The 14,331-nt window shown below is 37.4% G+C and overlaps 1 protein-coding gene across 4 annotated transcripts in view; it reads right to left on the bottom strand.

The window, feature by feature from the left end:
- HDAC9 (histone deacetylase 9) overlaps positions 1–14,331 on the bottom strand; it is a 484,789-nt gene that overhangs the window by 125,669 nt on the left and 344,789 nt on the right. For all 4 annotated transcript variants that reach the window (XM_075746058.1, XM_075746055.1, XM_075746057.1 and 1 more), the window contains 2 exons: positions 8,585–8,705; positions 2,930–2,979 (listed from right to left, as the gene is read on the bottom strand). In XM_075746058.1, coding sequence (XP_075602173.1) covers positions 2,930–2,979; positions 8,585–8,705 — 171 coding nt within the window. The remainder of the gene's footprint in view (positions 1–2,929; positions 2,980–8,584; positions 8,706–14,331) is intronic.

Consider the following 14,331-nt stretch of genomic DNA (forward strand, 5'->3'; position numbering starts at 1 on the left):
CTTTCTTTTACTGTAAGTATTGTCCAAAGAAGAGGATCCCTGATCTTGACTGCAGTTTATTGATGCTGTTAGAACAGAGATAACAACTAAATCAATAATATAGTAGAATTCATGGTTACAGAGCTTAGTTGGACCTTTGTGAACAATGCAAGTCATCCCAAACTCATGCTGGTATAGTCTTTATAGCCCATCAGTTGCTCATGTCTTCAATGCCTGTGAAGTCCTAGGTGCCAGTCCTTGCTCCAAGAGCAGTTTCCACTTTGTCCAGCAATTCTTTCATGTAAAATATATAAGCTGTTTGGACTTCACATTATTTATAAATGTATAGTAGGTAGATCATAGCCTTAGATACATGGGCTTTATCCAATCAATGCTCTGTCTTACTGGCCCAGTGCTCTTTCCAACAGCAGCACAGCTTCAGTGCATGGTGTGAGGGTCCCCGTTCAGAAACAATCTGTGATCTCCTCAGTGGTAATAACATCCGCTAAGAGATTGGGGCTCTGATATTAAATCCAGCCTAGCGGTGGAGAGAAATGAGCCTAGGTTTCCCATTCCCTGTGCAAGTAGTCTAACCACTAATCTATTTAATAATAGAAGAGCTGCATAATAACAGCCAGCAAGGTCCCCATATGGTTAGAAGACAACAGGATCAAAGAGCTCTGAAAACCATCGTTCCAGAGGCAGCCGTAAAGTCTCCTGCAAGAATGGAAGACTTTTTTTTCTTAATACTTTCTCACCGTTTTCTTTAGCAAACAAGTAATCAAGTAAGCAAGCAAGAAAATAAATGAGAACAAAAATTTTAAAAATTAGTTCTTCCATCCCTCCTTAAAAACTTTGCATGAACTACTCTTGCTGCTTTACATTGATTACTGCTTTATAACCCTCAGTTAAGTTGAAAGTTACTAAGTGGCAATGCTGCTTCTTTCTCTATGCCATCATATTTGAGAGTAAACTTAAGAATTGCTTTCCACACAGTTTGAAGCAACTCCCTTTCCCAGAGCTCATCTTAACCAATAGACAGCTAAATATCACTGAAAGAGAGCTCCTAATCTGATTATTTACCTTGAAAAAGGTCATAACCCATTCCTTTAAAAGAGACCCATAGCAAGCCTGACAATAATATGTAGAAAGGCAAACCAACTAGAAAAAAAATAAATAAAAGATCCATTTCTACAACATGTTCTTTAATCCAATTGCCATGATTTTAAATAAGAAATAAAGCAAATGGACACCAAAAAATGTAGATAAATTTAAGTGCTTAAAAAATGAAGTTGTACTGAGCATTTCTGATTTCCGTTAGTTTTAGAATGGACAACATACTTTCATCAGCAGGATTTCAAAGCACATCTCTATTCACTATTTTTAATACCATAATAACTTGTTTCATAGAAAAATTTTATACTTTAATTTTCAAAGTATACCACAGTCCTATTTGTTTTCCAAAGCCTTCAAAAAGATTTGTCAAGAAATTTTACACCGGCTTCTCTTTACTCAGAAGCCTTAACAACATTCTTTCTCAACTTTATTCATATCATGTTCAATTTTCTCTAAACTCTGCAACAACAGTGTGAAAAATTACCTTTTTTTAAACAGAAATGTGTGCATATATGCATGTGTGTATATGTGCACACTGTAGTGCATAAAGGTGCATGTGGACATGCATGTCTATGTGTCAGTGTGTAATGTTAACTGATCCACATACGTAAATGACCCCTAACTTTCAAAATTAGCAAGTTTCTAGTCAGCAAGTTCCAAATTTGAGGCAGAATCCTCAGCAAGCTAAGTCCACAGTGTAGGAACTGGAATGCTTACCACTTCCTGATTCTTTGTTCCTTAACTCATAGTTCAGAAATCCTCAAAAAATTACTAAATACTGAAAGCTAACATGGAATTTTTCTTTTTCCTATGTTAAAACCTTACAAAATAAGTATTTTTTCTGTCAGGTATCTCATAATAAAATTCCCACTATAAACAAGACTAGTATGGTATGGAATTTATCCTTTGTGAAGGGTAAAAGTAAATAAAACTTTAGAAGGTTGCATTGGAAGTTGACCTCCAGAGATTGTGGCTTTATTCTTGCATACTCAGAAACAGTGAAATGAACTAACATACACATACATCATCCAGGCAGGCCATCAATATCTAGTAATATCATCGTTCCACTTTGATATTGCTGACATCAGTAAATAATGGACCCAGCTGGACCAAAAAGTGTAGAATAGTTTTGTGTGAAAAGCCCCTGGATGTGAAAAATTATTTCTCCCTGTTATTATCTTCACTAGAATTTAATAGGAGCATGATACCAACATGAGCAGAAATTCTCCATTCTACATTTTTCAATAATTTAGATCAATTCTTTTACCTAGTGTTGCAACAGATTTTTGTCTGCGGATTTTTGTCTGTGTCCTAATACTCGCAAACTTTTTTTCAGAATGAATCCGTTTCAAAACAGGACATAAAAATACTAAAATTTATTAGTTTAACACCACCCAAGTTATTAGCTAGCAGCTAATGAGCACTTCTCATGCTAAATGGTAGGTTTGGTAATTTTTTGTCCTTTCTGAGAAGTGTGAAGCTATATTTACTTTTCAACAGTACACAAAGCAGCTTCCGCACAGCTCATTCTGCTGTAAAAATTGCACCCATGTTACTTTCCTCAAATCAGACCTCATGTGAAAAACCCAAAGTGGGACAATGAAGAAATGTACACATTGCCACAAAGTATGTTTCGAACTGTTCCATATGCTTATTGTAATGTACTGATTTCTGTGTCTGTGAAAACCCAGTATGATAATGGCTCAGGTTTCCTCTACATTTTTAATCAGCTTTTGAAGACTTCGAACTGATAATGCAATAGTGCTAAAGAACTCATGAATGAATACATATGTTGCGTGCTGTCCCTCTTGCGAAAAAACAAACATCTACTTACCCCAAGTCCCCCACAAGGCAACAAGGAAAAGAGTTTTTGAGACACGTTTCCTATATATTAAAGAAAAAAAAAGAAACAATAAGCATCATTTATAAAAAAAGACATTTAAATACCGGAACGATAATCACTCTTTACGGTAATTAACATTTCGGTAGCACACAATGAAAATGCCATATAGTAGATTAAAAAACATGAATAGTACTTAGAAAACAAATCAGCCATGGGACGTTTAAGGTATTCTTTTGCAACAGTGACAAACCATAAGATTGGTAAGCAGCAGTTTCAAAGGAATATAATGATCGAATCGTCACAGAAAGTCACTCTGAACTAGGGTGACTAGTCATGCCAATATCCGTAGCTGATAAGCAGCTTGTCTAAGGTAGTCATCTCAGCTTCTTCCACAGCCAGTGGAGTGAGGTAGGCACCTCTACCAGCCTAGGTGACTGATGGGATGAATTATACTTGAGAAGTGTCTGTTTCTTTTCACTGACAACAGAGGGAACCTCATTAAGCTTACATGAAACTGATGACTAATTTTTTAACTTTACACTCCAAAAAAGTTTCTCTTGTGAAAATCACAGTCTTATTCTTCCTATCTATGCAAAAATCTGTTTTCTTCATTTACATACCATTAATTAATATGTTAATATTTTTAAAACATAAAATGAAATACTATTTTATTTTTCACTGTTACTCTGTAAATAAATTCTACTAAAGTAAACAAAAACTTAATAGGCTTTAGAATCTAATTTCCAGCTTACTCTGCTCTATACATTAGACAATGCGATAGGGTTTATCTTAATATTTATACTCACTTTTTATTCATTCATGTTTTCTTTTTTTGTACCACTATGCTCACTGTTTGTCTTGATAAGGACAATATGAAGGGTAAGGATCTCAGGACTTGATGCGGTTCCTATCCCAGTATGTAATCTGATCCTAAGGCAGCTGTGGAAGAGAACATAGGCTTTTCCTCTGCCGTATCACAGAACTGGCTTTGTAACTTTGCCATCTGGAGGAAACATTAGATAGTGAATCACTCAAGTTACCTAGAGGAGCCACCCATTGTTATGGAAGGGGCGAACGCTGCTGTTACTCATGTTTAGCAGGTGCCAATGAAATGCATAAAGAAAATTATAAGCCATCATCTTTGAAGTCAAGAGACCAGACTGCAAGGTCTGAGAAGAAGAAAGTGCTTTACACTTCGAGTAAAATCCAAGATGCATTTTTAACCAACTAGAGGCCTTTGATCAGTTTGCACAGTGTGCGAGAGAAGCCAAACAAAACCTCCTGTGGAGCTACCAGGGGAAATGCAGGTGCAGCAGCTCTGCAGAGTATTCTCATACTGTGAGTCCTAATGGCCCCAGACATGCAAGGAAATGTTGGCTGCAGGAGATTGTCAGAGTAAGGGTACAGGAGGAGTTTGCAAATCTCTTGCTAAGCAGATCCAAGGGCCAATGCAAACAGAAATTTTTCACTTTTTACTGTGAGGAAGATCAAAAAGTTTTGTGCAGATATAACTAAAAAATTAGTGCCGTTAAAGTGCCAGGAGACATTAATGGAAACATAAGCTGTAATCTGAGATAAAAGAAGGCTTTTTTAGAATATTGAATGACTAGACCTTTTTTCTTAAATTCCATTGCAGAGTGGGGACATAAGAGAGAACAGATGAATTCTCATTTATCTCCCTGCAGCTGGGCACATTGTGCGTGGTAAACACTATTAAAAACAACAAACACAAAGCAAAAATAGAAAAGCAGATGGCAGGAAAGACACTAAAATCAATCAACAGATAGTACTGAAATGGGGGAAACAAGCACGAAGCCTTTTCAGCGTATCAAGAAACTTGCCAGGATACTCACTTCTATTTGCACAGTAGTCAAAAATAGCAGATAACGGGCTTTGCAGAACAAGAAAACGTTGAGACTTCATGAAAAGAAGAGTGGGGAAAGGTTCTACTAAGGGAGAATGGGACCATCACTTAGCTAGCCTCACAAAGGAAAAGAGCTCACAACACTCTTTGCCATAAATGAAAATCAGTAGCAAAAAGCAAACCCTGAAAAGGAATCAAGGTGAGAAATTCTCATGATGTTTGGAGTTGATGCCCCAGCAGAACTTGGTAAATAGCAGTCACTTTACACTAACACCCTTCCACACCCAAGGATTCCTATAGAATAATAATAAAAAAGATATTGGGATACTTCAAGTAAGATAGAAGACAAATTTTAAATAATCATACTTTTTTTGGCTTTGCATCAGGACAGAGTTTGCAGTAACCAGCAAATTACTTGAGAAAAAAGATCTTTTAGAGAAGATTCAGCACAACGATTTACTGATAGAGCTAGAATAATTATCCAAGATTTGTATTCTAAAATTTCAACACACAAAGGTAGTATAAGCTGATTAGTCAAATTAGGTGCTAGGCACCCACCATTGACTGAGGTCAGGGTCCCTACAGAAGTTGAGGAAGCTGCTTAGGAGATCGACGACTGGGGACTGAGAGTTTGATGAGCAGGAAAAGTGATGGACAAAAAATCTCTTTCAAAAAAATAAACAAACTAAAAAGTGAGCTCACTTGTGAAAAGGCATGGTTTGGGTATCATCCGTCATTGTTTTCAGTATCATCCTTCAAGAAAGAAGCCATTTCTGCTAAGTGGTCATTTTTTCACTAACTTGAAACTGTAATTGCACAGATGCTCTGTGAATGCATCTTTTAGTTGTAGTCTAAATACTGCCCCACTGTCAGAGATGTGTCAACAGTATATTTCTCACTTTTACAAACTTGTAATCATTGGAAACTTGCTTTTTAGAAACACTTTGTTAGTAATGGTTGGAGAGGGGAAAAGGCAAACAAATTTGTAAGACCTGTTTGATAACTGTTCTGCACTTGAGCTTATACAAAGATGTTTGAAAGGTTGTATTCTGTCACATGAAACCATAATGTGATGTGACACATAGTCTGCATGTTAGTTTCCTTCATGTCAAGACAATGTAATGCGACATAGCATATCGCTTAACACACCACACTGAAATACAGTCAAGAGCTTAAACTACGCAATAGTGTAGAAGTTGAAGTGATCATTTGCAACGGCTACATTTGTAGGCCCTGATGCAGGGAAAATAAAGTTCAAGAGTTCAAGTCAGTTTATACTCCAAAAGTATTAAGAATATGTGAATGATAACTGTGTGCATAATTCTCACTGATTTCTGTAGTTTACAGTCATTTTGCTTTGCAATCTTCCAGAACAGAGAGGTTTTTTCCTGAACAGGAACACTGAAATAAGCATTTATTGACACGTAGCACATTTCTAGCCCTGGTCATACTTAAATTTCATTCCTTCACATGTTTCTTTTCTCTTTGAAAGATACAGAAGCTGTTTGTTAAAAAAAAAAAAAAAAAAAAAAAAAAGGAGTTTCAGACAAAGCAGATGTACTCTTCTGAATGAGGTCAGGGAAGAAACTTTTCTGGAGCACAAGCCAAGAACAAACGATGCCTCTCTTTTTTGAGTGAGTACAGGTATAAGGAAAGAAATGGTTAGGTTCTCCTTTTCATTAGGGTCCTTTTCATTAGGATGCAAAGCCATAATTTGATGAAACAATTTCTATAGGAAAAAAATGCACTTTCATTGAAATAGAAATGTTTTATGAGACAATGTTGTTACTGATGACATTTTTTATGAGAAACATTTCCTTTAGATTTTTCTCCTTTGCTACACATCATCTTGAATTTCTATACTATACCAAGATGTTAATTTTAATGTCAGAACTCGTTAGGTTCAACCTCACTGAACTGAGGACGAAGAAAGACGGAACAGTGTACACTGCATTTTAGAAAAATGTAAGAGACAATTATGTTCCTTTATACAAGAGTCTGGAAGCATAAATGATTAGACCTTCCAGCCAAAAAACAAGCACATGCAAAAGCATGTGGGAAGGGTGTTCCATTGACTATTGTCTGGGTAAAATGCCATGTGAGATGCAGCAAGAAAACATCCTAGAAGCAGAGACAGAAAAGGGCATTAAGCCAAGGAGACACTCAGAATATATTCTAGGAGTGTGATCTTGACATAAACTCAGTAAATGTTTTGGACTAAGTGTCAAATAAAAAAGGCAAAGAATGTCAAGTAAAGAACTGTAGGCAAAGAAATGGTTTTCTGAGACTGGGTAAACAAAGCTTTCTGCATTCTCTATGCACACGCAGAAACTCAGTGAGGATACCTGGGTCCACTCATTTTTTCACCTCGTAGCTGCAACTGCACACTGCATCCCATATGGTGGCCAACCTCTGAGATCCAAAATGGGAGCAATATTTTGTATCGATGTATGTTATATTAAATAATGTGAAAATCAAAATGAAATTAACCAAAACCAACAAAATTTAAATGAAATGCTTGACTCTATCAAAATGGAACATTTTGACAATGTTGATGAACTCAAATCAAAATGTTTCCAAATTTTCATTTTGCAGGAATTTAGAACTTTTTCTTGGAAACACTTTTTAAAATTTTTTATTTTTTTTTTTTTTAGGGGGATGTCCTACCCTGGAAATTCAAGCTCCTGAGAATCTATCACACTGTAAGTATTTTTGTTTTGATGTTGCCTTGGCTAAGAAGATATATAAACTTGGATAACATTGTAAGCAAGACATTTTTCTTTTCTACTCTTAATGACTCACTGAAGGAACAGTCTGCCTTACAGAAGAATCTCAGCATTAGATTCCAAAGCAAAATAATTGCTATGTATTACTAGAACTGTGGCAACAATTTCTTTTGATGGCTAGTATTGTTTTTGTTTAGGTTGGGTTTCATTACATTTAGGAAAAGCTCCACATCTTAGAGTAAGTGTTAAAAAAATAGCTGAGAATTAGGCTGTTGCATCCAGTGTGCTGGGACATAAAGGGCAGGATTTCACTCATAGATTATTTCCAAAAGGCACTACTTTTTTGTGTGTTCCTTTCACATTCTCTATAGCAGGTCTGACAAGTAGATCTGCTTCATGCTACACTTGTGGCAGAGCTCGATTTAACCCTACTTTTCTGTTCTAAAAAGCATACACTGAGCATTGGCTGTTGGATATTTGATGTGAAAATCCTGTCAGTTTTCTGCTATTCTGTACATCCATGAGTCTATTTAATATTTTAACGTGGTTTCCCCTCCTGTTATTCAGAAAGATATCATATCCTGCATAGTGGGAAGGCATTAAAATAAAGTTCACTTATTAGCAAAACTTAGGCGTGGTATCTGCACTCAGTGTGGCTGAAATAATTTAAATAAAGCAAACGAGAACAGCAAACAAGCAATTCTGACAAGCAAATGTATCTTAAACTACCATTTTCAAATCCAAGAACACAAGGAGATAGAAGACCAACTGTGTTCAAAATTGCCATTGACCTCTGATGGAGAACAAATTACAGTAAAATTACTTTGGTGATTTTTGAAGCAAATGAGGAGAAACTTCTATTGCTGTTTTCCAGCCTGTGCAGTTTGCTAATCTATATTTGGCTTCCATTGTAACATTCTCCTTCCACATAGCAATGCATTTGGAAAAAGTGAATTTTTGTCACACTGCTTGCCAAGTATTTTAAACTGACACCAGCTATGACTAATGACAGTGCTGGAATGTGCTGTTCTCAGTAGAATAGAGGCCTGTACAGACCTAGGAGTTTCCTGGGGTCCAGCTTCTGTCTGTTCAGGGGGCTGGTGCCATACAGCAGTGAATGATGTTCAGAGTGAACCAGCTGTATTTCCTCCAGACTGGCTTTTCGACCTCGAATTCGCTGAAAGAAAACAGCAGAGGCCTACAATATTCCACTGACAATATTTAGGGAGAAAAAAAAAAAAAAAAGTAAAGGTCCGAAATAACATTTAGTATGATTAATAATGGGTTGAAATTGCGTCATGCAGGAATGTGACACTGATTTGTTTATTAAAGTAATGCTATATGAAAAAGAAATGCATGTGTGGTTTATCACAAATGCTTCACTTAAGTCTTAGCAAAGTTAAGTTAATACAGGGTTTCACATACAAGAAAAATAAAAGATTCTGTCTCTTTTCTACATTATATTAAGAGATACAAACCAGAAGTTGAAATATTTCTCAAGTAAGAAAGCTGGCTGGAAAAATTCTAGTTTAAAGAGCAAAAACTTATTCACACCTGTAAGCTGCAGATGTGTTCTGAGTGAGGAATAATGTTTTTTGCATTACTACTAGTACTTGTGATTTATGCTGCTAGGAGGAACATGATCACAGTGAGGAGAGCCAGGGAGAAGAAGAAAATTAAAGTTTAAATGCTTTAATAAAATATTTCTAAATTTTTTTTTATTTTTTTAATGTATGTTCAATATTCCAGGATCATTTTTGCTGTTACACATGCTGACTCACTTGCTTCCTTACATTTTTGCAAGCTGAGTTTGTCTCTTTAACTGTTTCTTCAGCCTGTACTCTCCCCATTTAAATCAGTGTTAAAAAATCTGGCATGTCTTTCTATAAATCCATTGAAATTTAATCAGTTTAGGAAGGAAGGAATATAGGAAAGAAGGAATAAAAGATTAAAACGGACACTTTCTTATTCAGCAGATCTGTTCCTTGTATGTATTTGGAGTTACAGCTCATCATAAAAATATTTACTTCTCTGCTTCTGCTAATGCTGCACAGCCTTTGCATACACAGCAACATGAAGCAGATTTTGTTCAGGTTTGAGCATAATAAACAGCACTGTCAACAAAGTTCTGGTCCCAAGATCATCTTTCCTGTTGATATGGGTTATCGTAGAGAGAAAACAGCTTATTTTTAAGGTCTTGGACTCTCTTTGCAGAGCCGGTCCTTATGAACACCTGGGGCAAAACCCACAACTTAGATTGTGGATCTGTCTGACTGTCAAGGTTTATAGAGAAACAGGTACAGAAGTTATCTAAATAGACCATCCTATTTTTAGTAGACTGATTAACCTGTTACAGAAATACTACTCAATTCTAGTTTTCTTGGAGGTTAAGTTATAATTCTCATTATATCCATCACCTACTCATGCACATCAGAAGACACCAACCTCTTCACTAGGAGAAGAAAGCAGTATTATAAATATTAAAGAGAATGTGCACTGCAGAAGAAAGGAGCTGCTGGGGGGGGGGGGGGGTGTCAGAAGAACCATGCACAATTTATATGGAGTTAAGCAGTGGCAATTTTTTTCTGACTAATCAGGAAAAATTTCCTGAGTGTTAGATGTAGATGACTGTGGAAGTCATCCCTCAGGGGAAGTCATTTCCCTCAGAGAAATGGTGGAAGCCCTATTTCTTGCAGTGTTTAAAACTTGACTGGACACAACAGCGGAAAAAACATTTTAGGGAATGATCCAAGAACTAAATGACTTAATAAATCCTTTTTCATCTCTAATTTGTTCAAGCCTCTCCCAGTCTCACATGAGAATTTGTAGCGGTGCTCTCACATCCTTTTAAGACACAGTTGCACAATCAAAATCAGCACATTATGTTACTTCACGGAGTCAGTAAACTCTGTAATGGTTCTTCTGGGTCAGATAAAATGTTTTTCTTCGCAAGTGAGTTGACTGGTAACATTTACTCATTCATCCATTCTCATTAAGGCCTATGTTTCTAATAAGCTACTTTAAAATCTATATACTCAATGCTCTACAGCAAAGTGGGAAGGGAGGCTGGCTTTTAGGACAGCTGAAACAAACGTATGAGAAAAGTAAAGAGGTATTTTATGAAGGTCACATCAAAGAACCTTGAGTAAAATACTCACTCTCTGGTCATATATTTTCTACAAGTTATACAAAAACTCTTTCAGAGATGTTTAGAGAGTTAATTGCCTGACTCTTTTTAAAGTGCTATTAAATGCCATATCACTTTAACTATAAAAAGACCCACAGCTAGCTGTTTTTCTTACAACAGGGAGCTCTGAGATATCCTATGGAATATAGGGATTTGCACTAACAGTGTAGGGTCTGCAGGTGGCCTCCCCAAAATATTTTGCCAAGGAGCTACCTGCTACCCAATATTACCAGGGCAGAGACAGTTTTGGTGCAGAAACCAAACAGCACCGAGCAGTACCCCCAACTCAAGGCTGCTCCCGGCAGTGAGGTCCTCAGAGTGCAGCAACTGCTGAGCAGCCAGGGCAGGCACAGCCCAGAGCTGCTCTTTCTCCACAGCTTCTCCAGCTCTCACCTTGAGCCTTGGCAAGCACATTTACACAGTAAATGGCAGGAGGAAAGGGAAGGGTAAACAGGGCGCACGTCTGTGCTCTTTCTGCATTCCCACCTCCTCATTTACTGTTCCTTTCATCCCACCCTTGCAGCACCTCTGCCTGTCAAGCCATTTTCAATAACATTAAAATTCCAACTATCTAAGGCTCTACACAGAGGAAAAAAATAATTTATATTAAAAATTACCTGTAATAATTGCTAAGAACAATTCCGCTTACGCAATGATGTCAGGATTTAGCAGATCTACAAAAGCACATAACTCTGTTGCCAGAATCTGGAATCACGTAACTTCAGTTATGCAAAGCAATAGTTTCTGGCTCTCACTGGCATGAGTTATCAGACTACATAATATATGAATTTGTATAACTTTACACATATACTTTTATCCACATCTTTTTTATTTTAAAGTGTCTGTCTTAATTTTCATTGGCCATGGTAGTATCAGAAGCCTAAAATGTCGTAGGAAGCAGAAAACTGGCATAAAACCAATGAAAAAGGAGAAATAGCGTAGGAGAACTTATGAATACTGTTTGTTTCATTCAGGGGGATTTGAATACTACATCCATCCATCCACTACATCCTTAGTAGAAAGCAAGTTATCCTTTTCTAATGTGCATGACAATTCTTGTGTTGGCTTTCTTCTCTGACATATGCAGTTCCCTCATCAACAGAGACAATTATACATCTCGGGAAAGCTGAATACTGCACCTGAGTGCTTTGAAAAATCAATCTAGAACTAGAAAGTTATTCTTCCCACAACGAGAAAATGCTTTCACCTTTCACAGAATTTCAGGTCAAAGAGGGCTGTCTAATCTAGTCTGGTCTTCTGTTCAAAATAGACAATTAAAGTTTCACCCAGATAACCTCTATCAACCTGGAGATTTTGGTTAGAATTTCAGCAGACTAAGCTCTTGCACAGTCAGAGATTCAGGAAGACAAAGATGACACCACCTGTTTCTCTCTGCTAAACTAACAGGAATTGTTGACATAGCTTAAGGAATATTTCTCACTTCGGTCTCTCAGTGTAAGGTGTCCATTGCCTTCACTGCAGCTATTTGTATAGAGACGGTGTCTCTGAAATTCACTTAGGCTATCTCGTTTGTAAACAAGGTCTTCAGATTTTTTCCCTACTTCTCTTGGATTTCTTAAAGTTGTTAAATTTGCTTTTGTTTTTAAAAATGCACACAGATAACATGGATCTTTTGCCAGTCAGTACACTCACATCGCTTGCTCTGTCCCCATTATGTGGGAATTGCAAGCATATCTCTGACACGCATGCACCCGCACAGAGATGCATTTATTCTCTTCATGTATTTTGGTCTTCCACTGCTTAACCTGAATATGTTCAATTGTTGCTCTTAAAGTGTCTTCATGGACTAATTTTCCTGTGTTATGGAATTTTTTTCCCATATCTCAGTCTGTGTGATCTGGCAGACTAAAAGTTTCTCAGTCTTTAAATTCTTTCCTTCTCTCCCCTTCGGTCCATGAGATGTGGACAGCAGGAGATGTAAGATATCTCCCTAATCCAGAAAATTACCAAAATTCAGATCAAATTCCAGGCTGAAAAGAAAAATGTTGCTGGACCACAGTCTCTACAGGAAGTAGAGGTGGGGGGACAAAGTGGGACCGTGTCTACATTCTTCTTTTCTTTTCTGAAACTATGCTGATCAGTGTAGCCTAATGTCAGTCATGTGTGCATAAATTATGGCCCCAAAGGAGTTACGTAAATACTTCCTCTCCCTAGAACAAGTAGAAAGCAGACACCACTACCAAAACATAATTCAGTCCTTTTTTTGTCCCAAAGATAGAGCAGCTATGCATTGCTCTTTACCAAGAGAAAATTGCAAAAAAAAAAAAAGGCAATGGATGTTTTTATACCAATCTTTGCATCTTTTAGCTGCCCTGTGGTGGTGCTGCATTTCATAATTATCTGTTCTATATCTGTCAGCTTCTAACAAACACAGCATAGGTATTTCAGTAAACATACACAAAACTTTTAAACTAATGCAAAAATATTGTACCTGAATTTTATTTTTGCAATATATACATATACCAGGACTATAAAAATGTCCACTATGGGGGGAAATTACTCCACTCTCTTCCCCCAGACTCACTCAGGGACTGGTCTCTCAAATCCCGCTCTCCAGGGCTGCCTATGGTCTGAACGTGTTTCTCCTTTGCCTTGGGGAAGCGAATGGGGGAAGTAATCTATCTATTTGGAAGAGTGATGTGATTAAAAAAAAATCCGAGAGCTAGAACTAGTTTCTTAATTTAGCAGAAATCCTCTAAACTGTTGTTTGAATAACTCTAGAGCTCAAATAGCTATGGCTAGAGAGACAAAATACAGTCTGGAGAAGCAAGGCCTTTTGGCTGTGTCTGCAGCAGTAAATTAAGCAGTGCCAGGAAACATTCCCAGGCAGAGGAATGCAATCATCTGTACTTTTAAAATGTTAAAGTGGTCCTTCACACCGTTTTGGCTGAGCAGCAACTAGCACTCTCCCAAACAAGCCCCAGACATGGTTTGGTCACTGGCATGGGCCAAGGAGCATTCCTGGTAGTATGAACATGGATCTTTCCATGCTAGTTGGCCGCGGTGGTGGAGAACAGTCCCAGGCACATTTTATTTTGTAGTGCAGACACAGCTTTGAGTACCCCAGTTAAACCTTGTTATGGTTTTAACAAGTTATATTTTAAAAATGCTATATATAGGGGCCATATGAGCAATATATATAGGTAATAGATTAAGTCTATATATCAATCTATTAACTGCAGCGAGCATGGTGTTGGCTCGGTGTATATGACTGACATCATCCCATGCCCAGCTAAAGATGATGGCTCTCTGAGCATTTGGCCAGTCGTCTCTCCAGGGCCATAGACCTGAGCTGCATGAGAGGGGTTAATCCACACCATGTGATTTAGGAACCACATTTTGCTCCCTGCTATAGATAACAAAGATCATATAGATATAGACTGTTCATTTTCATAGGGGTTTCTTGTTAGATTAAGAAAATAGGGAGGGTCCCCTGGCACAAGCCTGTGGCTAAGGATACACACATTGCAAGGTAACAAGATTTGAGCTACCTCTGACAACTAACTTTGATCCTGAAACTCCTCATCAGACAAAGAGTGGGACTGCAGCCCTCTTGTGGGACTATTGTTTTAGTAAAAGAGAAAAAAAGAAGGTT

This window comes from Balearica regulorum, chromosome 2 (assembly GCF_011004875.1).
Source record: "Balearica regulorum gibbericeps isolate bBalReg1 chromosome 2, bBalReg1.pri, whole genome shotgun sequence".
Taxonomy (NCBI): domain Eukaryota; kingdom Metazoa; phylum Chordata; class Aves; order Gruiformes; family Gruidae; genus Balearica; species Balearica regulorum.